This window comes from Botrytis cinerea, chromosome 8 (genome assembly GCF_000143535.2).
Source record: "Botrytis cinerea B05.10 chromosome 8, complete sequence".
NCBI classification, from domain to species: Eukaryota; Fungi; Ascomycota; class Leotiomycetes; order Helotiales; family Sclerotiniaceae; genus Botrytis; species Botrytis cinerea.
In genome coordinates, this window is record NC_037317.1 from 548,978 (window position 1) to 572,131 (window position 23,154).

Below are 23,154 nucleotides of genomic sequence, written 5' to 3' on the forward strand. Positions count from 1 at the left end.
CTTCAATTTCAATACGCGTTTTATCAACCATTTGTTATACAATCTAATAATAAAGAAGCATATCTACTCTTAGACATTGAAGCTAACTTATTCAAAAAGATAAAAAACTAAGCGTTCGAAAGGCTTTTCAGCTATATAATATGTCTTATACAACAATCAATTATAGAACAAATGGGTCATTTTCTTGACCACTTGTCTCGAATATCTTCCATTGTGCCGAAACGTGATTATGAATTATAGCTGGCAATAGCAAGTCATAAATATAAGACTATCTCACGTGATTTTTTAATGATGGGAAAACAATCACGCTCTTGTACGAAGAGCGGGGTAGACGATAGTTCATATAGACGGAAAAACAAGAACCATTTTGACCTAGCATATAAGGATATTGAAGAAATTCCATGAAGTCATTCCTACACTTTTTCTTCAACATTTCTCGTACATAACGCTCAGCACTATCAAATGGAGCTAAAACAATCTCAGTCTTTTCAAAGATCCGAGACGACCAGGTTTCATCCATTACTATCACATATAAGTGATGATAGTCATGAGGATCCCAAGAGATCAAGTTCGCAGATTGAACAACAAGTCGATGCTTTCTTGAGTGCCCCTATATTCAGCGCAGCTGCCTATGATCTCGTCATTAGGTCTGCGAGCGCAAATTTAACTGTAATTCCAGACATAACGCCACAGTATGGATTACTCGGAATAGAAGTGGGAGAAGAAGAAGGTTGCAGTGTAGAAGCTGGGCAACGACTGCTTCTTGCCAACCTGAATATGCCTTGGTCCGCATTCATCTGCGGTTCACAAGGTGCTGGCAAGAGCCATACATTGTCTTGTTTGTTGGAATCATCCTTGTTAAAAGACAATTCAGCAGGCGAGCTTCCAAATCCTTTGGCTGGTTTAGTCATGCATTACGATGCTTTCACTAGCAGTAATACGAGTCAACTGTGCGAAGCCGTTTATCTGTGTTCATCCGGAATTCCTGTCACAATCATGGTATCACCATCGAATATATGGTCGATGAAAAGACTCTATGGGGAACTTTCATTACATAACAATGGTGGACTTCCCCCGCGTGTCGTTCCGCTCTATCTCGATGAAGACCAATTGGATAGTTCCAGAATTCTTAAACTCATGGCTTTCGATCCGAATTCCGACACCGTACCCCTGTATATGGGAGCTGTCATGAGCATTATTAGAGAGATAGCTATGTCTGGTGTTAAGTTCACGTATACGCTTTTTCGGCAACGGCTCGCGGGTGTACGCTGGACTTCAGGGCAGGAGATACCTCTCAACATGCGACTTCAAATGCTCGACACCTTTCTAGCGCCGTCTACGAAGACGAAGATCATGAAACCAGCCGCAGCTGAAGAAAACATATGGTCTTTCCAGCCGGGATCATTGACGATTGTTGATTTGAGTGATCCTTTCATGAGTACCGGCGATGCATGCTGTCTATTCTCCATCTGCCTCTCCATTTTCCTTGAAAAAAGGGGCGAATGCGGACAGGTTGTCGTATTAGACGAAGCACATAAAGTAAGTGCAGCAAAATATCCATGGATACTAAAGATACTTCGGGTGACGACATTAATATTGCAAAATTAGTTTCTACTTCAGTCGGGCGATGCTAAAGTACTTACAAATGAACTCAAGTCAGTCATTCGACAGCAGCGGCATACAGGAACTCGTGTTCTCATTGCAACACAAGAGCCGACTCTGTCACCTGACTTAATCGATTTGGCAAATGTGACGTTTGTTCACCGTTTTCAATCTCCTACTTGGTATAGCACTCTCAAAAAACATCTAGCAGGAGCAGATCGCGATGATCTGTTCCATGAAATCGTCGCACTTCGAACAGGAGAAGCATTCTTGTTTTGTCCCACGGCTAGGGTTGTGGTGGACGGAAATATAACAAAGTGCAAACAATTAGATAATCTCGGGGAAAAACGTCTGCGCATCAGAATGCGGCAGCGTATTACCGCCGATGGCGGCAAGAGTATTATGGCGAACGATCAGAAAAAGATTAGCTCTATGATTATGGAAACCGTTCGCATGCATGTTGTCACAGGCAAAAGTTCGCACGAAAACTCGGACAAGAAAGCGAGATCTAATATCCCCAATCCGTCTTCTGAATGCTCAAGCTCGAAACTCATTACACCTTCAAAAATCTCGAATGGTCAGAAGATTGAAACTAGCACCGGGCAGGATAAGGGTAAGAGAGCTACAGCAGCCCCCGCGACTGTTACGTCTTCCAATAATCAAGTTGGGAAACGTGATAAAAATGACCCTAGTACCATGGTGAACGGTAATGCTAGTCAAAGCAGTATTCAGCCTAGTGGCCAAAAGTCCAATCACGAATGTACGTACGTTTCTTCCCAAGAATGACACCACTTGTGGTAGTAACCTTTCAATCATATCAGTGAACAGCCACAAACTCATCCAAACTAAGGCTCAGCTTATTTCTTCCATTGAACAACATGTTTCAGTCGCGGTCACTGATCCAACACTCTTAACGACAATTGAAATGTCAAAGACTCAAAAAAAAAAGCTCTTTCGAATTTACCGACAGACTATTGAACTTTTACCTGAGCTTATAAGGATAGACCAAATGAGAGAGATTTTCTTTCAACGTTTTGAAGTAAGCCACCTTTCTTATTATCAACCAAATTTCTAAATGTATGTATGCAGGCAGCCTTAGTGAGAAAGAGAGCGAAGTGAGAAGAATACTCTGGTTGTTACACTGGCATCTAGCAATGAATTTTTTGATTTCGTGGAGGCTATATTCCAAAATAGATATGTACGGCTCAGTTAATGACTAGAAACGATCTAGTGCTCCAACTTCAATATATTCAGAGCAATATCCAAGATTCTTAATGGCTTTAATCAATTAATTCAATTGTTGGTGAATAATACATCTTTAAAGCTGTCAATTGAGGTAAAAGTGGCCCACTCGGCGATAAACTACGTTATATATAGAGTATTATTCTACATCTCAACACACATAAACTATCATCATCAACCATATTCATTTCGACAAGAGCAAAATTCCCATTATATTCACAAGTGTAGCGGAATAAGTCTTTGAAGAACTCTCATATCATGATTTATCAAATGGGTTATTGGGGATTGTATAGTATTTTAGCACTTGTTTGAATACGAAATTGTAAATCCGAGTTGGGTTGGTTACACACATGATTTGCTCTTTTGTAAAGCGGAATTTGGAATTTGGAATTCGTGTTTGGATGCCGAGTGAGATATCTTGTTTAATCACTTGTATGTGTATGATTTCACTGTCTTTCGTAATTGAAGGAAGGAGAGGCGACGATCCAGCGCTTTCATGTTAAGCGGTCTACTCTTTTCAGAAAAATTATTATAGAGAAAGGAGAGGGCAAATTGGAAACATGGAATGACAATATTTCTCATTCATTTCCACTGAACAACCCACTTTCTCTTTTTACAGACTATCATAAGCACAAATAGACTGAAGCTATGGATTCTTCAGCCTGAAAAGGTTCAAGTTGTATCTCCATAAGTGTGATTTGAAGCTCTCCCTAGAACCAAGTCCTCGCGCATTCTCCAAAGGCGTACATTAGCTTTGGTAGTGACCAGAGATCAGAAGTGACAAAATGCTAGCATCGTATACTCAGATTTCCTTGACTCTACTCTTCGCATTCACCACAGTACCCATTGCAACAGTCTCCCCGTCCCTCTAAAAAGAAAAAAACTACAGCCAATAACTTTCGTTCTCTTTTCTAATTCAATATCGATGTAATCGCTTTTCACTAGGGAGTCTCCGAGTAGTAGAGTCTCGCCAGCGACAATAAACTTGCCTCAAACATTTCCATATCCCGCATTGTTTTCCGGAGCCTTATTCTTAGAGAGGTTCGATCTACTTCTGTATCCGGATAATCAGGATTGATGATCGGGTCTAAAATAGTATTCGTATCAGCAATCTTTACTGTTCGATGATTTATGGACAAGAGAAGAACCACGGGAATTGGGATATGGAATCTGTCAAACGGTAACAGGAAAGCAGATTTTTCTCCAAGTTCTAACTACAGGAGCGTAAGGAATGAAGGATTCTACATGATAGCGAGGTCCACTGAGATAGCGGCTATTCGAATCTATCCTATGTACTTCGATGACTTTGACATTGTCGATATGACAAACCACCGAGTGGGATTTCCGTGGCAGTGTTCTGCCTAGTTTACTCAATAATGGGGAGTCTACGGCAAGACGCAACTCTAGGCTTTAAAGCATCTAGAATAATATTCTGGAAACGTAATCATGGAGTTCTCTTCCCACTAGCAAATCTGCTACAACGACAACAACAGGAACCCCAAAAGAACAAGGTTCTGCGGCTGTTCCGATGCCTGATAACATAAGTGCTTGAGCCGTTCGCAAAACACCGCAGCTGCCAATAACCTTTTTCGTTGCCTCGGAATCCTGTCATAAATCACCTAAGTTATCACCAATTTCTATATTATACTTTAGATCTACGATCACTTGAACCACCAGACTTTCCGTGAACACCTGTATCTTTAATAGATTATAACTTGACCTACTAACTGTCTCTGCAGATGTTGATTCAATTCCCCGAGGATGCTAACGGGTCTAGGGGTACATCATCATTTGCATCTAGAATCTAGAATCCACACATTCCCGAACTTTACCAAGACGGTTAGCATCCTGTCTCCAAGCGAGAAACGTCTGGCTCCAGCTGTAGTTTGGTTTAGATGGAATCATCAAAATCATACATCTCTGTATCGATATTGCGATTATAACTCATCTCAACTTCTCTTAAACTACCTCAGCATGCGCTTGTCACTCCAGCGACCGTTTCCAACTTTCTCGGCTCAGTAATTATAATCTGTCGAGTGTTCTCTAGATCTTGTCCACAACCCATAATTCACAGCGCTAAACCCGAAAGTACTTTTCCACCATACTGTACTGTGGCACGGCACATCCGTTGAGTCTATGCTGGATTGCATATTTATAATTCCATGAGATGGGAGTTTCATGTAGATGGGGAGTAGCTGCCATGCTCACAATTTGCAAAGAGTAAATTTCCATTTCCGGCCCGGCTTCGAGCAGAGCCATAGTTAACGTGTGTGTGACCGTCTTGAGATCTTCATAAACCATCACGTAGCCAACAACTTTCCCGCCAAATATCACATATTCGAAGTTGGAAGACAGGAGTACGATTTTAAATATCAGATCATTGTTGGTATAAGTAGGATACGAAAGTACCTACCTAGGTAAGTATTGTAGGTCCGAATTGTCTATGTTGTATTCTGTCAAAAGAGCTAGTTATATACGAGAAGTAATAGTTTATATAACTATAGACCTACTAATAAAAGAGCTAATCTCTTTCGCATTCGCTTAGAATTTTACTACAGTAACCATTAAATTGAAGTCATTCACTGCGTTCACACGGTCATATTTCCGGAGTTGATTTGTTGTTCGTCTGTTTATATGAAATAGGAATTTTCTCCGCTCAGCGTGTCAGTTTTCACTTCAATTGTTACTTTGGATGGATTTGTGATACTATTTCCGTTTTCATTATATTTACAATAGTAAGCGACATAATATTCTTGCACATTTATATATTTCATAAAAACCCACGATACGATGATACGCTTCGAGTAATTGTAGTCTCCTGATACCGCAATATCCATCTCGATACTCCGGATGCAAAACCACAATCTAGCAAAATGGAGAAGAGTGGGTTCTATGCACGAATCTCGGCTCAATATGCAGAATCTAGAACGGATATTCTCTTCTCTGAAATGACATATGCGGCAAGAATTACTCTCAGTAGAGATTGATAATTTCGGCAGAAAACGCGCGGCGGCTTGTATATGTGTATAGCTTCGCGTATATGGGAAGATAGATATGCATGCAGTAAGTACTACGACATAGTGGGCGCAGTGTAGATCCGAGGGTCTGGAACAGTTCGATTTCATATCATCAAATGATGTATTTGGAAAGACTATGATGAAAGAGACATACTCGGGAAAAATCACTCAACATTCATTCTCAGCTTCCCAACCAGGAATTTTTCTACGAAAGTTGTGGATACATCAGATTCTGTGTCATGTAAAATTAACACGCTACCGATATGATATTAGGATTCTTCAAGCCTTTTGCAGATCTATAATCAAAAGATAGAGAAAATGTATTATATCATATTCATCTCCCTACATCTTCATTTTAACAAGCTTTTACTTTCCGGTCCCGAATATTTCCTCCGACTCCATCTCCTCAAATAGAGTGCTATTTATGATTCTTCGAGGAGTATATATAAATTGAAGTCAACTGAGTTTTCTAGCTATAGCATTCCCAGTTCACTTCATTCCTCAGTTCTACAATTTATAGTAGACCTCTCGCTTAAAGGGACTGAGATTTTCAGCTCTCTGATCTTATCTGTATTGGTTTTGCGCTGATTTACCGTTCTGTTCTGTCTTCTATTCTGTATATGTATTGGTTAAAGTGATACATACATACACACTACAGCGAATAAGTAGGCTCGATAATCACTAACTTCTTGGGTAACGGTTGTAGGGAGAAGAAGAACAAATATGATATTTTAGATGAAGGCATAGAATTGTCAAATTCCACAACTGAAAAGAAACATGAGATGAGATACGAAGTTCGAACTTTGAGCTTCGTAGAGTACTACACATGGGTAGTTTGATCCCTATAGAGAAAGGACTCATGAATTTCAATCCAAAAACAAACTCCCTCTTCAATTTGATCATTATGTTAGTATCTCTGGCTCTCTTTTGAGTATGACGGGTCTTTTATTGGTTTCTCGCCCAACTGTGACCTGTCTGTCCTTTGGAATGTAAGAAATTATCAGGGAAACTTTCCAGCAAACACCAAGTTTCTCAGACAGAATGAGAAGATGAAAATGGTAGAGCTAAATTTCGAAATCATGTTATGTTGTATCGTCCCCAATCCCGGCTTGTATCAAGAAACTTCCAAAAAGCCAAGCATTCCCGATTATCCAAGGCTTGCGGTGTGAAAGGAAAGGATTCGATACTTTCATTTCATTTCATCGTCATTGTTAATACCAATTCTCGACTAGAGATTGTATATTCTTTTCCTCGCTTCCCTCTACAACTTCAACGACCACCTGCTAATGCTACCGAGTCTCCACGCTCTCGGCTTTCTTGTGGACATCTACTTCTAGGTATCCTCGCTCTGATTTATCATGAGTGAGATTATTAGGTTGTGTCTCCCATCATTCTGAGGATACGACGCTCAGTGAAGTATGCCAGAGACCGCTTCGAAAGGTTTCCCTTTTTACAAGTGATGTAGAAGAAGAGAGATACAAGACTCAGAAGGAGACTAAACCAAGGACGACTGCTAGCCAGCGTAGAGGATAACTGAAAATCTCTCTTACTGATGAAGTACATCATATCATATCCCAAATTCCTCTCCTTGGTCTTCGTCCAATATTTCAATACAGGAGGGAGCGATTGACAACTCAGATTGTCTTACTAATTGATTCAAATACCGAGTGAGATACGCTAAACAAATAATTATCTCCAACATTCCAAGAGACATGAGGTCAGAACAATCCGCGAGGTCGGATTCATTTTGCATTTGCACGTGAAGCAAATGTAGATAGAATAAGAAACCAGTCAAAGTTTATCAAGTTCCCGCCTAACATCAACGTCAACATCAACATCAACCCCGCAATAATACTAAATAAAAACAAAGCGTCCCGCCCCTTAGTCTATATTCCGCCCCGCCGGGTCATGAAGACGAACATACCATGCAACAAACGATGGATTCCTTATGCAAACTTACAATGTCGAATATCTGCATTGGGATAAATTTTCTATGCTAGATGTAGATGACAGCAGAGTTAGACTAAAGAATCAATTGGTAGTAATGTACATCAGGGTGACATATGTAACTTATTCTATTTTTGTATACAGATTTGTTTCTACACGCCATCGTGTCTTGACCTATCTAGCCAAGAACATTCAAATTCAATAAATATATTATGTCCGTCTCATCCTGCCACTCTGCCATCCACATCTCATTCACATCTCGTCATTCACCTCCTCACGACCTAAAAAAACAAAAAAAACAAAAAAAACAAAAACAAAAACAAAAACTTCTATTCCCACGCATCATAGTCCCTCCCACACACCGTCTTAGGCCGAAAAAAATGACAGCATCCCTTCCGCTCCCCTAAAATCCCCAATTCACACCCCCCAAAAGAGCAAAACGAGAATCACGGAGCAATTGAAGCTCCCTAGCCGGTTCGAACGACTGACCTGACGATAATAGCTATAACTGCAATCGTCCGCTCTACCACTGAGCTAAGGAAGCGATTCTTTTTCTTGGCATTTCGGGAATTTATTTAACTTTATAACTTACACAACACACACATATTACACCACACCTAGCAATCACACCCAGGAACCACACACGCGAATCCGAGAAATATTCTCCAATATTCTCAATGTGCTTTCATGCTATATCTAACACTATCCTATCCTCCAATCCCGAATACTATTTCCTTCCCGCCTAGGTGCGTGCCCCACTTCTTTCCTCTCAAGTCTCAAGAATCTTGAAAATAATTGAAAAGTTCCCTTTCTGTCCTTCTCCTCCACCATCACCACCATCTTAAACATGGATATGCATCTAACCCATCTATCTACATACCTCTAATCCGAAATGATCATGCTAAGTTGAAATTCCCACACTTTCCTCATTCCTCTCCATCCCAGCTTCCAAAACAGCTCGCGAACGAACCACTCCCCGTCTTCCCCCCCTCCACTCTCCATATTTGCTCTAGAGGAATGGTTGAGAAAGCGGAGGAATCTGGAAAGATACCGTCTCTTCCGTCTTTCTTTTCACACCCCATCCAGCATCCCTCATCCCCCTCCCCCATCCTGTTACGACACCTTCTCACCATCCAGCACATTCCTCTCCGAGATCCCGCTTCTTCGGTTATACATACACCACCCACTAGCACTTTCCTCCGCAATCTCAAAGTCCCACAATCTCACAATCCAGATGTCAGAGAAGAAACCTGAGTACTCATGTATAAAAAAAATCAATATCAACATACCGTAAGCATGACAAAGAGTGGGAGTCAAAGTAAGGATCAAAGGTAAAGTCCGAGTAGTAGTACACATAACATAACATCTATACAATAAGTATAAGTCGAAATCACCATCGAACAGAGACAGACATAGAGCATCGAGATAAAGATAAAGATAAAGATAGAATAGAATTCGTAAAGATATATATTCCACCATAAATGTAAATACAACTACAAATATAACATAAGGTGTCATACCATTTCTAGGTATATAAAAAAAATCAAAAAGGGGTTCGAGCTGCCAAGCGCAAGCAAGCCTAGCAAGCCCCATGAATTCTGACCACGCCAAGTCGATCAACCAGACCTCTAAGCCCCATGCACCAAACCGAATAGGCTAAAAGATAAAAGCAAACACACAAAGGAAGGAGTACGATGACTCCTTCCTCCCATCCAAACGCCATCCATCCGATTCCCTAACCCGAGTCCTCGTCCTATTCATACAGTGTAGGTATTCATCTCTTCTCTACTCTCAGAGCGAGATCATTTGACCCTTTTGAATCAATCCCGTGACGTCCGTCTATATATAACGTACAGAATGTAAGAATGTCTTTTTGCAATGCAATGATGCGATGCGATAATCGATGTCATGTATGCTAGCGATGCTAATACAACAAAAGATAACCTCTCTCGGAACCATAAACAGGTACAAGAAATGAAGTATCCTCAAACCATCTTTTCTCAGAATGACAACAGACAACCATCATTTAAAGGACCTGATGTCTAACCAAAACATCCTTCAAAGCTTTCGTATCAAAAATTGTATCATCCGGAATCTGATCAATGATATATGTCAAATTCGCAAAAAGGTCTCCTTGGTTTTTGTAAGCCAGTATGGCCGGTACACCTGCATTATCGAATTCGATATCTTCGTAATGGACGCGTACGAAGTGAACTGTTGGGTTTGCGGCAACGAGGGGGAGAAGTGCGGAGTTGATTACTTGAGAGACGTCGCACTATTGGATTGTTAGTATAAGTATGAAAGTAAAGATGGGACAATGATGTGGGAGAACAAACCTCAGGATCATAAACAAAGACGACAACGACGGTTTCTCTTCCGACCTTTTCAATGGCATCAAGATACCCAAGCGCATCCACCTCATCAAATCTTCCATAGCGACGCACACTAGGACTCGTTCTCCTGTTTCTGATGTCTTTGCCTTCACTCTGCATCTCAACTCGTCGTTGTTGTCTCCACCTCTCCAAGAATTCTTCATCGTCACTCAACCCCTCCTCACTCCCCGAACCGTCCTTAATGAACGTTGCCCTCTTATCCTCCTTTGTAATTGTATTTCCCCTCAACTTATTTCTCCAACCCCCCGTCTTCCTCGCCTCTTCAAAACTCCTCGCATCAGCAATGACCCCCTTGACCCCCGTCGTCCTCCCACTATCAAAGTCTCTATGCGGCAGCCTCAATGGTTCACTGAGTCCTCCCAATCCTCCCGAATTCGATCTGTCAAACAAAGGCATCTTCATTGTATCCTCTATATTGCGGTTATGATGCTCCTCTTCTTCGTCCACGTCACTGTTCCTATCAAAGCTATAATCTTTTTCGTCGTCCGGATGTTCGTGATTTTCGTTTGCAGAAGCTTTTGCAATGATATTGTCAAATTCTTCTTGCGCCGCCGTTTTGCCTGCCATCTTTCCGAAATTTATAATGAAGCAAGGGAGCCACGAGGTCTTGTAGCAATCGAGAAGCTTAGGGATGCTTAGGGCGCTTGAAGGATGTGCGAGGAGGATCGCGTGGAAAGGTAAGGCGTTGGGATGGATTAGACTTCTAGAAGCGGGTAGACCCTAGTAATTCCTAGCCAAGTATGAGACGGCAAGCTCGTGTTATTGGAAACACAGATGTTTTTTTTTTTTGCCTTCTCGCCTTTTTGGCGCTGATGTTGTAGGTTTGGTTAAGCTGAAATTGAATGGTGCGGTTGGCTTGTTAGAGATTCTTGTGCAAGGGCCTCGCGGTAGGGAAAGGCTGGAGAAGTATGACTGAGACCTGAGACTGTATTTTCGAAAATGGTTGCATCAGGCAGAGAAGATCATGTAAGGTCTAGTTTCAAAATAAATCTTACGATGATATGCTTTTTCTTTTTCCTTTTCTGGTATTTTCCGTTGCTGTCTGTGTTTGTGTCTGACCTCACTGCCGTTCTTAGCTGGGAAACTTTTTGGCTTACGTTGTTTCGAAGGATGCACGCCAGAAAGAGGGATAGAATAGACTCAAGATACTCTTTATAGAATCGCTAGTTGCCGAGTATACGTCGGGATATACTCGAACATTGTCTTTTCTTCTTCTGACTTCCATTCTCAGCACAGCCTCTCTTGCGCAAATGAATCATTGAACTGTATTTGATCAAATGCCAGGAAAGGGGCATATGATGGCTACTGCGCTGTTTCTAACAGTTTTCTTTTTCGGTGTTCGCGGCGATTGCAATGGCCACCATGATCGAATCTGGAAGTAGATATTCTTTGATAATGCTGGGATAAGGCATAGCAAGGCCCGTCCCCAGCAGAAACTAATGTGCGTCCCTAGTTCCCAGTACTGCTTCTGGCTGCTAGCTAGGTTGCGTGTGTCCCGACGAGTTTATGTGGGTCAGGGGTTTGGTACTGAACTGGCAAGGTCTCTCGACTCACCTATTGACTGGGCTGGGTTGATGCCGTCGTCTTTTCTTCTGCTGCATTATTCATAGGACAAAGTGCGGGAGGAGAGGAGCGGCCAGGAGCGGAGAGGGGAAAGAAGACAGGCTCGAGATAGGTCACATCTCAGATCATGGGCACAACACCCTTGAGCCTCGAATCCTACCTTACCGCCACCATACTCTCCTGGCCAAATGATTGTCGCCACGATAGCCTCATAGAGCAAGTGACGAGGTGAGTATTTCCTGTGTACATCCTATTAATAGCCATCCTCAAGGATTGCGTGTCTTAATGCCATGAGCTTCTTAGTAATATCGAGCAAACGGGAACATGCAACTCAATATACCAACCCAGCTTGACCCAACATATCAAGCATGAACATACTTCCTCGGGTTTTCTGGAAGTCAGTCCTCGTCCAGCATACCAATCCTCCTCAGCATGAATCTCCCTTCCTACCTCCCTTGGATTTTCTGGAAGCAAACATCGATCTAGCATATCAATCCTTCTCAACGTAATATAATGAACGAAACAAGAAACAAACTCGTGTCGGGTCCCCATCCCATCTCTCATGGTTCATACCTACAACTCTTGCATAGTCATGATCCACATGCTTAAGAAAATCAGACCGTTTCATATCTCCATACATTCGTAACGTCTGACCTTGATATTCCTCATAATCATCCACTGATGAATCATAACATCATCGTCTACTCATGCTTTTCCATCCTCCGAGTCGTCCTTTTCAAACCTTGGATCTCGAATATCAGATAGCAATCTACAGTCTACAGTCTACAGTCTACAGTCTAACCAACAATCGCCATACTCGAATTGCAAAACACACTTTACGCTGGTGTCCACAAAACTTAGTCCCAAGCTATTGTATCACCCACAAGCCTACAACACCAATGTAGTTTTCCCCAATGCATCTGATGCGTCGGCTCTTAGCAAGTCCAGCCTCCAGAAACCACCAAAGTTCGAGCTTTGACTGGCTTTAACCATACTTTGCAACTTTGACAGGTCTGATCTCTATCACATACATACACACACACACACATCAATTCTCAGCTCCAGCCACCTTCCAACATCCAACATGCGTCCATCTCATCCCATTCTCCCTCATCGGCGATCCTATTATCAAACTATGATGATAGTTGTATATTTCCAGACCAGCCTCCAGACTCTCGGACTCGTTCTCCGCAAATCGATATCAATGTCCACATCCACAACATACATCACACCTCACATTATTCGTTTCTTTTCTTTTCCTCGCGATTTCCATCTCCATTTCCTCTCCCCTGTGCATCAGACAACAATATATCCCAACATGCAATCCTCAAACCCATCTGCGAATCCCGACACTATCTATATTCAACCCGCGGAAAATGCCATAATTGCCATCTCCTGAACCTCCCAACAATTAGCCGCATACACACCAACCCAACCCGCCCCATAAATTCCATTTAGCCTACCCAGCCCATCGGTACCCCCTTCTCGCGCGCATAATCGATTCGGCATTGCCGATTACACTGCTGTCATGACATGACATGCCAACCTAGTAGTCAACTCTGCACTACGCTACTCTGCATCCATTGAATCTTCTCTTTTGCTAATCATCCAAATCACTCATTATCAAACACCAATCCAGCATCATCTTTTACTCATCTACACAAATCATCTCACATATTAATCCGGTATCACCAGTGTCACATTCCATCTGCATAAGGCTAACACACTTACCTGACATTCACCTGCTAGACAAACTCAAATACAATCCAATTTTCCTTCTATTTCTTCTGCCCATCACCAATGACTATAGATATCTGACGCACCTGGATCTTGAATCCTGCTCTCGCTCACCTACTAAACCCAGCCTATCCATCAATCGTCACGAATTCCATATGAAGATACCCTCCCTCTTCACGCAGACCACAGAAAAACAAACACATTAAATTCCAATCTCTATACTTTCGAACCCCTCCAATAAATCAAACCAACATCATGTCAAACTATGAACTAAATGCAAACATTCTTCATCTTATAATCTAAAGGAATTACATTCTCTTATGTCAAAATCGCATTCTCTTCTTATATATCATCATCATACAATCTCAACATAGTAGTAATCTTACAATCAAAAGAATAAGCCGGGGTTTTGGCCTCCATGTATCTATCTATCTGTTCTCTATCACTCACATTGTTTATATACATCGAAGCAAACTGTAGATTTCCCTCTTCTCTCCTGCTACTATATCATGTATTTGTTTACTTTTTACCTACCCCCTCACCTCACGCCTTTCAACTCTAGACTCGAAGACAAATATAAAGACAAAGACAAATATAAAGACAAAGACAAAGACAAAGACATCCGAAATCCAACATCCCATCCACCCATCCACCCATCCACCCACCCACCAACCAATCAAAAGCTCCATCCACCCCCCTCTCCCCCCAATCTTTCCTCCAAACCCCATCCACTCATCCATTCACCCGCCAAAAAGACCAAACTTTCCTCTCCTTCCCAATCCACCTTACCCAGCAAACCATTTCACAAATCCATCGACTCCTATATCTCTGCCATCCCCATTCCTCTCGATTCTCCCAGCGCCATCTAAATCCCTACGGTCCTCTTTCGAATTCCACCAAAACAGCCATCTTTTCATCTTCCCACCTCCTTCTCGCTGCCGCATCACACCGTATCAATTGACCACCATCCCCTCCAGAACCACATTCTATTCCCAAACGAATATCCCCATATCTTTCCTACAAGAGCATTTACACTCCCATCACCATCCATCCATCCATCCATCCATCCATCCATCCATCCCACCCTCTAAACTAAACTATAAAGAACCCTCCTACTAATAATCTCAACCTCAATCTCAAACACCCCCGCCCCTCCCCTTCAATCTAGTTCCTTCCCACCCATAATTGCAAATACAAAGATAAGCACATAACCCACTCACTCACTCACCCATTGTATCCATCTGCCTCCCTACCTCCCTATCTACCTCCCTCCCTCCCTATCCACATACATACCATACCCACCTATTCATCTACTAACTACTCAATCCATTTATCTACCTTCCCTTCAAACTCAACTAGAACAGTAAATCTCATCATCCACTAACTCACATACAAAACCTCCTCCCCTCACACCTCCACCAAATCGAAAGTCGAAAGTCACCCCTCCCCTCCTTCCTACTCTCCCCTTTCACCCAATCCCTCTCCCCAAAAGCAAAATCACAAAAAGTGAGAAAATTAACACTCCCAACATAGACTCTTAATAACCCTTATTATTATTGTAGTCAAGTCAATTCAACTCAATTCAATTCTTCACCTAACTTGCTATTCTACAAAAACTTTTTCAACAAAGACTCGATTAACATAACACCACATCAACAACCAACTCCCCTCTCAAGTTTCAGTTCGGTTCCATCCAGACTCCCTATTGCCCAATCCTACACCAAGCCCAGGCAAAAAGACACACTTCGTCACCATGCAAAGAAGAGAAAGAAAAAGTAATAAAAAAGACATATCTATCAAGGGCATTATTAGACTATAATACAAGCTTTGTATGGAACCGACGCCAGATTCAATAATTGTTAAACTTATGCTGCAGTGGTGCTTCACATGCCGATGCATTACAGAGCCTTAGTTATGAGTCCTGTCCCCCCTTGGAAAACTCCTCTCTTCATCCTCCATCTTGACCAACTTTCACAATTGCATATACTAAATGTATGATCTGGAGGTTCACTTTCGAGATGCCAACCCAGTTTGCCAGATACCACATACAAAATAGTTGTGAGAGACTTTCTGTCGACTTCGCTAATCATCACCCATCCCCTTGTATTTATTCTCCTCCTGTTCCCCCACCGCAATCATATAACTGCCCCTCGGAGATTTTGATAAAAGTAAAATAAAAAAAAGAAAAGACACGGAAGAAAATTGGAAGATGTCGTGTGTTGGAGAGTGTAAAGTTAAAAAAAAACAAGTGTCTCTGCAGGATATCGTCGCAAAGTCCCAGTGCTTAAGAACGCTGATGAAAAAGCAATGCAATAGGACCTCCCATAGAAACAAGAACGTCGAAATGAAGAATTATTGTGCACAGAATCTTATATGCGCAACTGGTTGGGCCCGCTATTTTACTGTATCGGAAGTAATCGATCGAGAAGGGCCATCTGTCGCTGAAGTATGATGGATACTGTTGTAAAGACTTCGACCAATCTATGCCGAAAGCCATGAATATTAAGAAGTCGTATTTGGGAGGGCGATTAAGTAAAAATGGGATTGCCAAATGAAAAATGACACCGCATGCGACGAAAATTCGTTATCGTCGAAATAATAGACCAGATCTACATGGCCCAAACCTTGAGCTGAAGTGGGAGTAAAATAGTGTAAGTTATGTGGACCAGAGTTTGAGCTGAAGGGAGAAATGGAAAAGTTAGTTTGAGGTAATGGGAAAAGAAAAAGAACAGAAAGCTATTGCCACTTACCAATGAATCCCACGATCCAGTGCACAAACTCATTCCATCATTACTAACACCCAAACAACTGACACGATTGTCATGTCCAACCAATGATCCGACCTTCTCAGCGCGAGTGATATCCCACACCTAGGCAAAAGGTTAACATCAGGCTTCTATTTGAATAGTTAGGTTGATAATAGCTTACCTTGCACTCGAAATCATCGTAACCAGCGAATAAAAGCCTGCCAGATACAGAGCAGGCCACAGATGTGATACCGCAGAGAATGGATTCATGCTAGATGTTGTTAGTGAGAAGTTCAGGAACTCGACAAGGTGAAAACGTACTCCGTATTGATTAAGTTCTCTATCGGCACGAATGTCAAAAAGCCTGCAGGTAGCATCATCGGAACCGGTGACAAAGGAGTGTCCGTCTGGGAAGAATTGAATGGCGTTGATGTCTGATTCATGTCCTGCGAAAGTTTGAACAGCCTTGCCTGCACGAACATCCCAAAGTTTCGCAAAGGCATCGCAAGCGCCTGAAACAAATGTATTTTGGTTAGTTGGATTAATACTGATGCTCATAACATCACCCAAATGATCTGCGAACTCGGTGACCTTTGATCCTGTCTCGACATCCCACTTCATACAAGTCATGTCTCCTGAAGATGTAAGGATACTTCGGTCATTGATGAATCGACAACAAGAAAGGTAACCAGAATGTCCAGACAGTTCCCGAGCTACTCTTGTAGGTCCGTCACGGTTTGAGTTTAAGTTGTAAATAGAACAAATGTTATCCAATCCACCACATGCGACGTAATTACCACTTGGTGCATAGGCACAGGTCATGACCCACGAAGATCGTAGAGGAATAGCATGGACTTTGTTGGTTGTGTATGCATCCCAAATAATTAATTTACCGTCTTGCGATGCTGATACCAAATGTCTTCTATCGGTTGACCAGTGCATTGCATAAATCTTTGCGAGATGTCCTTTTAATGTCTTTCGGGTCTTCATCATTTGATTCTTGGGTAAAGCTTCTTGTTGAGCCCTCGCAAGGTTCATCACTGCACCATTATTCATTAGTATGCAATCGCAGAGATCAACAACATCAAGGCGGTGGCATTGAATATTGTCGTGAGAGCTGAAAGACAATTGTTACTTACGCGTTGCATCTGCCAAATCATCCTTCTTGCGCTTTATCCTATCCTTTAATGACTCGGCTTCACGACGGGCTTGTTGAATACGCGACTGCATCGCCTCTGGCGATACATCGTTCGAGTTTGACGACATCTCGGTCGGATTGATGAATGTGTGGGTTATGAGATCAATTGAATCTCAGCTTGATGATTATCGTTAATGTTTCAATTGCTGATGAGGCTGTAGGGGGTTGCGACCAAATGGATGATAGCTTCCCGAAATTGATGGGTGACTGAAATTTGGAATTGGCTGAATGTAAGCAATTCAGCTATCGGAGGAGGTATTAAGGAATCTTTCGCTGGATTGGTTTGGTTTGGCTTGGGTTTGGGTTTGGGTTGGTATAGTGCAGTGTAGTGTAGTGTAGTGTAGTGTGGTATAGATCGAACGGTGCTGTTCCGAGAGAGTGAGTGTTTATGGCAATTGCCGGGTATTATTGTAAAGATCTTGCTCTTCTTTGTTGAAATGATTAAAAGGAAGTATATCAAAGTGTAATGAGACCAAGTCCGTCTTCTCCTTCTTCAATTGTGGAACGAGGCTTGTGTGGAAGAGTTTCCCGTTCGTTCAGATGTGATGAGTTGAAGAAAGTTGAGGCAATCTTGACGGAATGGAGAAGGATGATTGATTGATTTAGCAGGCACAGTAGTGCAGCGCAGTGCAAGTAACACCCAGTTATTTTGCGCTGCTGCTTTCTTTTTCTCGGTTAATTGGCCGAGATGGGATTAGCTCTACTGGGCTGTAGCTCTCTTTTAGGTCTGGGCTAAAATCCGAGGGGAGAAGGAAGCCGGTGGGAAATGGCAAGATTTGGGTTTAGTGGAAATCAAATTTAATAACGGGCTGAGGAAGGGGGAAAGAAGGTGGGAAGAGAGCGAGAGAGGGCACGAGAGAAAGAGACAGAGAGAGAGAATCTGAGGAATGTGTTACTATTAGTAATAGTAGTATTTTCGAGAAGGATGAAGAACAGTAGAGGAAGAGTATGTACGTAGGGATGAGTGCCCAGGGAGCTCGTAAGCACCCAGATAGGTATGAGGATGGGTGTGAGGCGCTCAAGTGATTATTATCAGTGATTGCCAGAGATTGTCAGTGAATATCGAAAATTAGCCCCCTCCCCCCCGTTTAATAATATTATGTGAAGAAAAGTAAGAGAAAAGCAAGCAGGTCAAGCCTCAACCTTCAAGATAAACCCAGATCATAGCAAAGGAAGTTAGTTGGTGATCTAACATCACAAGCTACCTATGAGTATACGAAGTAGGCGTTTAAGGATATCAGTTCAATTGCGGACTCTCAGATTCGTCCACGAGAATTTTTATATACATCGTGATTGGGACTCTGCATATCACGGCTACCCATTGGATAATGTATAAAAAGAAAAGGAGAATGGGGAAATTAAATCAACTTAATAATTATTCACTCTCAGTCAGTGTATATGTAGGTATGTTGATACAAAGTGGATTCATTGAATGGAGGATGATATAATTTGGAAATAAGCTGGAGCTACAAGAACGCCGAGGTAGGCAGGTACTAGGTGATACTAATAAGCATGATACTAATAAGTGTGATAATGAGTGTAGGACTAATAACCATAATAATACAAGTATAATAAATAATAGGTGATCCTAGGTAGGGACATATACCAAGTGTTATTATTCGGATGGCAAAGACGATGGTTCAATACGGACTACTGCCACTGCGTATATTGGTTTGATCGTACTGCACACCACCACTAGACTGCTTGGACTGACTTGTACCTGCTTTGCTTTCACTACCGTCCTATCTGCTTGCAGCGGCATTCCGTAAAAGAATAGCTGCAACTTGGATGATCCACCGCCGTACTTCTTATCATTATCTCGCTCTACCTACCTATCTCAAATATGGCACGCAACGTACCTGGGCCCCCTCCTCTTGGCCTTGGTCATTCTACACCACATAATCCGATTCAATAAGAGACGAGAAGAGAAGAGAGGAGAAGATGAAATCCAGATGAAGAAGGGGCAGAAGAAAGAGGAACCTGACTTTCTTTACCTTTGCGGTAACATCTTGCTTGCATCCTGCAGGTCGCAACATGGTTTCCATCGGTGGGACTTTGTCTTCTATATAAATTACAGATGCATATTGATCAGCAGGGCACCAAATGCTAAGGTAAATTGCTTCTGATGGTATGCACATGAGAACTGCGAAGAATCTATTTGCTGTCAATTAATAAGAAAGCTAATGAGAAAGCTTGACCTATAAGATTGAGATCGCACATGAGGAAGATGCATCATTTGTCATCTGATACTACACAATCCCATATTTCCCTTCTTTTCTTCTTTCTTGCAATTTCATCGATGTGTCGATTTCAATGATTCCAATGATTGGTAACAGGTGACTTGTCCCATGAGTTAGTTATAAGTTAGTCCGCAAGCCTGGCTCTCGATTGCGCACCAACTCCTCCGTACCAAGTTACCAAGTCAAGTCCATCCATCGTACAACCTCCTACCAGCGACCTGCGCCGTGGGGAATCCCTTTGGTTCCCGTTTCGTGAAATCTCGACCAGGATAAATATCGGGGACTTGATTTCAAAATGGGTCAAGCATCAGAAGAATCAGGGTCGGGTATTTTACTATTGGGATCGACGGGGGTTTGGATGGCAGGCTGAGGCAGATTCTACTCCGTCTTTAATAACACGCCCCTGCTTCTTTTCAAATGACCATCGATAGCTCGTCAAATTCTCTTCTCTTTTGGTCGTTTGCTAACTTTTAAGCGTTCTTCCCGATCCCCAAGATCCGATGGATCCCTTAGAAACACATAAGGGGACCCTTTCTGTTTGGCCCAAGAACAGGAAAGCCTTCCCGGCAATCTGATCCGTTACATTTCTCTCTATCTTTGTATCCATCTATCCATTTTTTCCATCTTTTGCATCAAATTTAACGGTACGATATCGCGCAATTGAGTCTGTTACCCCTTCATCTACCGCGAGACTGCACAGGGCCCACGACGTCCTCCAGGCCCAAGATCATTTCCAGACCCGGTTACTAAAGATTAATCAAGCTCTATCAAGCTCCTGCAGTGGGAAGCTCTGTGAAGCAAGCATGTTGCCATCGCCGCTCTTGAGTCCTACGATGTACGGACTCCCGAGGGGGTCTCTAGCTTTTGCCAGTAATTATTCGCCAAAGAACGGATGAAACGTTTTCTATCATTCCTATTGGCAGAGTGTCTAGCCCACAATTCTCTCACGATACCCATTTGGAGTACATTCCCATTATGCAAAGTGGAGTGGGGAGTCTATACGCACGAATTCAGCATCTACCGATTCTCAGATTGGAAGATCTCCCGAAGTTAAGTTTGACACTCGTTCATGGAACTTGATTCGTCAGAAGTAAGATTGGTCATCAAGAAGTGCTTTTACTTTCTGGGTTGGCACCAGTAAATTATTGCTGCACAAGAAAAGTGCGTGCAGCAAACAACTCTTCCGCATTTAAGGGAAAACAAACATCCGTAGGCCCCTTTCATCGAAGCCCACACATACACCTGATCGAAAAAGTTAAAACTGAATCTTAACGCGACGCAGGACGCTCTAGATTCAACTTCTTCGTTCATTTGAGACAGGCTATCAAGAAGCCCCTCTTGCGCAATGGACTCATCAAGCTCGGAAGTTATTGATTTTGTATCCTTGCCAAAACTTGAAGTAAGTTTCAGAGGTTACATGCATATTCTATTCATACTGTACATACATACACATATTTAATGTCCGTCAGAACCCCGCCGGATGTTGTTGTCCTAACGGCTGCATGAATGATATTGATATAAGGCTGAAAGATACTTCTTACATAGTTACATGCTCATCTAAGTGGAAGTATCAGTCGACAATGTCTTCATGAAGTATGGCTTCAGAAATGGGAGAGGGGCGAGACTACAATGCAAGACCCATTGGTCGAGATGCCAGTTGGCAAATTTGATTATGATTCTGAGACGTGAGTTGTTTTCTGTTCTACTTATAACTTCCCACCTCAAGTATATCGGGCCCAACAAACCATTGTTTTCATGAGCAATCAAGAATTCGTGGACACCATGCATGCAAGCCATAATAGCCTTACAGGTTGAAAATATTCTTGATTGCTCTCTAGCCGTGATTTCTGGCAGATCTTTCGCATTTGATTGGAGTTTCAAATCTTCCGAGGTGTTCAAATGATTCGAAGTGTTGAATCCATTTGCCTAGAGAAAACCATTCAGGTGACAAAATCGTTCTTGGAAATATCTAGCTTTTCAAGCACTCCGAGCTATCCAAACAACAAGAAAAATTGGATTTGGTCTATTGATTCGAGCCATGAGTATTTTACTTTTTGACCTCGTGCAACCCTTCCATATCTCATATCATGTCTTTCTAGATTCTTTCCATTATTCTCCAAATACATCTACGCTCTCGTCAACGACCTTGCCTCCTTGATCTATACCACGAACTCCGTTCTATCGGATTTTCAAGCAGATGGCGTTATCTATCTTGAACTCCGTACCACACCTCGAGCTATCCCTTCCGCAGGTATCACCAAAGAGATCTACGTTCAAACAATCCTCGACTGCATTGCCCAACACAACACCGCCAATGGTTCCATGAAAACAAATTTGATTCTCTCTATCGACCGCCGAAATGATGCTCAAACGGCTATAGATGTCGTGGAATTAGCATACAAATACCACGGCAAAGGAGTCGTAGGAATCGATCTCTGTGGCGACCCATCGGTAGGAGATGTATCCATCTTCGAACCCGCTTTTCTCCTAGCTCAAAAACGCAACCTCAGAATCACAATCCATTTCGCAGAAGTAGCGCAAGCGTCTACTAGCACGGAGCTAACAACACTTCTGTCGTATAAACCAGATAGGATAGGACATGTAATCCACGTACCCGAAAATCTCAAACCGGAAATTGAAAAGATGGGTGTAGGATTGGAACTTTGTTTGAGTTGTAATGTTCATGCGAAAATGATCGTGGGCACGTATGAAGATCATCATTTTGGGGAGTGGTGGGGGAAAGGCGCGAAAGTGGTTTTGTGTGTACGTATATTGTTCCTTTACTTCCTCTATCTCTATCTCTTTCGGTGGTTTTACTTTATTTCGAACGACGGTGTCTGGGATGGAGGGTAGAGAGCTGGATTATGTGGTATGGAATGAAATGAGATGAAACGAAATGAGAAATAATATATCAGAGACCTCGAGAAAAAAAAAAAAAGTACTCTATACTTCACGAGAAATCACTAACAAGAATACAACTCCACAGACCGACGACGTGGGAGTCTTTGGAAGCAAACTTTCAGATGAATACGCACTTGTAGCAAAATATTTCCATCTCGACAGAAGCGCGATTTGTAAGCTTGCGAGAAGTGGGATTGATTCTATTTTTGGTGGTGAGGGGGACAGAGAGAGGCTGAGGAGAGTTATGTGGATGGGGTAGTGGTGGATCTTGTGTTTGTGTTTGTGAGTGGGAGTGAGGTCAAGAGAAGATGCGGATTGACAAGGGAAGGGGATGAGAGAGATGATGTGGATATTGGGTTTTCGTGAGCTTGAGGTTGAGGTTGAGATTGAGATTGAGATAGAGATAGAAACATGGAATATCGTTTCATTTGTTGAATTGCTTCGTTTTTCTTACTTTGGGGAGTTGAACCCGAATATCTCGATACCACATCGGCTTATTCACATAGAAATGTATAGAATTTCTAGGAGCTTAGTAGAAAGACTGAGCTGTGGGGTAATTTTACGTTT

The 23,154-nt window shown here is 42.3% G+C and overlaps 4 protein-coding genes across 7 annotated transcripts; 2 read left to right on the top strand and 2 right to left on the bottom strand.

Annotated features, from left to right (window-relative positions):
• The first annotated feature begins 330 nt into the window (after positions 1–330).
• On the top strand, positions 331–3,447 carry BCIN_08g01400 (hypothetical protein). 3 transcript variants are annotated; one of them, XM_024694393.1, is made up of 4 exons: positions 331–1,539; positions 1,609–2,366; positions 2,424–2,641; positions 2,692–3,447. In XM_024694393.1, the coding sequence occupies exons 1-3, from the start codon at positions 463–465 to the stop codon at positions 2,449–2,451; spliced, it is 1,863 nt and encodes a 620-aa protein (XP_024550183.1). In that variant the 5' UTR covers positions 331–462; the 3' UTR covers positions 2,452–2,641; positions 2,692–3,447. The 3 variants fall into 3 exon arrangements, with proteins under 3 accessions (XP_024550183.1, XP_024550182.1, XP_024550181.1); XM_024694392.1 differs by having other exon boundaries at positions 1,609–2,362; XM_024694394.1 differs by having other exon boundaries at positions 1,609–2,362; positions 2,834–3,447.
• A 5,787-nt stretch (positions 3,448–9,234) lies between these two features.
• Positions 9,235–11,483, bottom strand: BcphnA. The gene is made up of 2 exons (XM_001548654.2): positions 10,145–11,483; positions 9,235–10,083 (listed from the first exon to the last, which is right to left on the bottom strand). The coding sequence occupies exons 1-2, from the start codon at positions 10,766–10,768 to the stop codon at positions 9,835–9,837; spliced, it is 873 nt and encodes a 290-aa protein (XP_001548704.2). The 5' UTR covers positions 10,769–11,483; the 3' UTR covers positions 9,235–9,834.
• A 3,548-nt stretch (positions 11,484–15,031) lies between these two features.
• Positions 15,032–18,059, bottom strand: Bcgb1. 2 transcript variants are annotated; one of them, XM_024694396.1, is made up of 5 exons: positions 17,388–18,059; positions 16,570–17,288; positions 16,430–16,519; positions 16,252–16,371; positions 15,032–16,131 (listed from the first exon to the last, which is right to left on the bottom strand). In XM_024694396.1, exons 1-5 carry the CDS (start codon positions 17,512–17,514, stop codon positions 16,111–16,113), a joined length of 1,077 nt encoding a protein of 358 aa, XP_024550184.1. In that variant the 5' UTR covers positions 17,515–18,059; the 3' UTR covers positions 15,032–16,110. The 2 variants fall into 2 exon arrangements, with proteins under 2 accessions (XP_024550184.1, XP_024550185.1); XM_024694395.1 differs by having other exon boundaries at positions 15,032–16,178.
• A 1,537-nt stretch (positions 18,060–19,596) lies between these two features.
• BCIN_08g01430 (hypothetical protein) lies at positions 19,597–23,143 on the top strand. Its single transcript, XM_001553461.2, has 4 exons — positions 19,597–21,085; positions 21,232–21,371; positions 21,786–22,449; positions 22,673–23,143. Exons 1-4 carry the CDS (start codon positions 21,032–21,034, stop codon positions 22,844–22,846), a joined length of 1,032 nt encoding a protein of 343 aa, XP_001553511.1. The 5' UTR covers positions 19,597–21,031; the 3' UTR covers positions 22,847–23,143.
• The last annotated feature ends 11 nt before the right edge of the window (positions 23,144–23,154 follow it).

Bases quoted from the DNA above. Each gene is read 5' to 3' on its own strand.
- BCIN_08g01400 (XM_024694394.1), top strand. From the start codon at position 463: ATGGAGCTAAAACAATCTCAGTCTTTTCAAAGATCCGAGACGACCAGG. The intron at 1,540-1,608 runs GTAAGTGCAGCA...TTGCAAAATTAG, and splicing joins TATTAGACGAAGCACATAAA to TTTCTACTTCAGTCGGGCGA. The intron at 2,642-2,833 runs GTAAGCCACCTT...GAAACGATCTAG, and splicing joins TTTTCTTTCAACGTTTTGAA to TGCTCCAACTTCAATATATT.
- BcphnA (XM_001548654.2), bottom strand. From the start codon at position 10,768: ATGGCAGGCAAAACGGCGGCGCAAGAAGAATTTGACAATATCATTGCA. The intron at 10,084-10,144 runs GTTTGTTCTCCC...ACAATCCAATAG, and splicing joins TCTTTGTTTATGATCCTGAG to TGCGACGTCTCTCAAGTAAT.
- BCIN_08g01430 (XM_001553461.2), top strand. From the start codon at position 21,032: ATGGACTCATCAAGCTCGGAAGTTATTGATTTTGTATCCTTGCCAAAA. The intron at 21,086-21,231 runs GTAAGTTTCAGA...CTTCTTACATAG, and splicing joins TATCCTTGCCAAAACTTGAA to TTACATGCTCATCTAAGTGG. The intron at 21,372-21,785 runs GTGAGTTGTTTT...ATGTCTTTCTAG, and splicing joins TTTGATTATGATTCTGAGAC to ATTCTTTCCATTATTCTCCA.
- Bcgb1 (XM_024694396.1), bottom strand. From the start codon at position 17,514: ATGTCGTCAAACTCGAACGATGTATCGCCAGAGGCGATGCAGTCGCGT. The intron at 16,520-16,569 runs GTACGTTTTCAC...AACAACATCTAG, and splicing joins GAGAACTTAATCAATACGGA to CATGAATCCATTCTCTGCGG. The intron at 16,132-16,251 runs GTAAGTGGCAAT...CTCCCACTTCAG, and splicing joins CTGGATCGTGGGATTCATTG to CTCAAGGTTTGGGCCATGTA.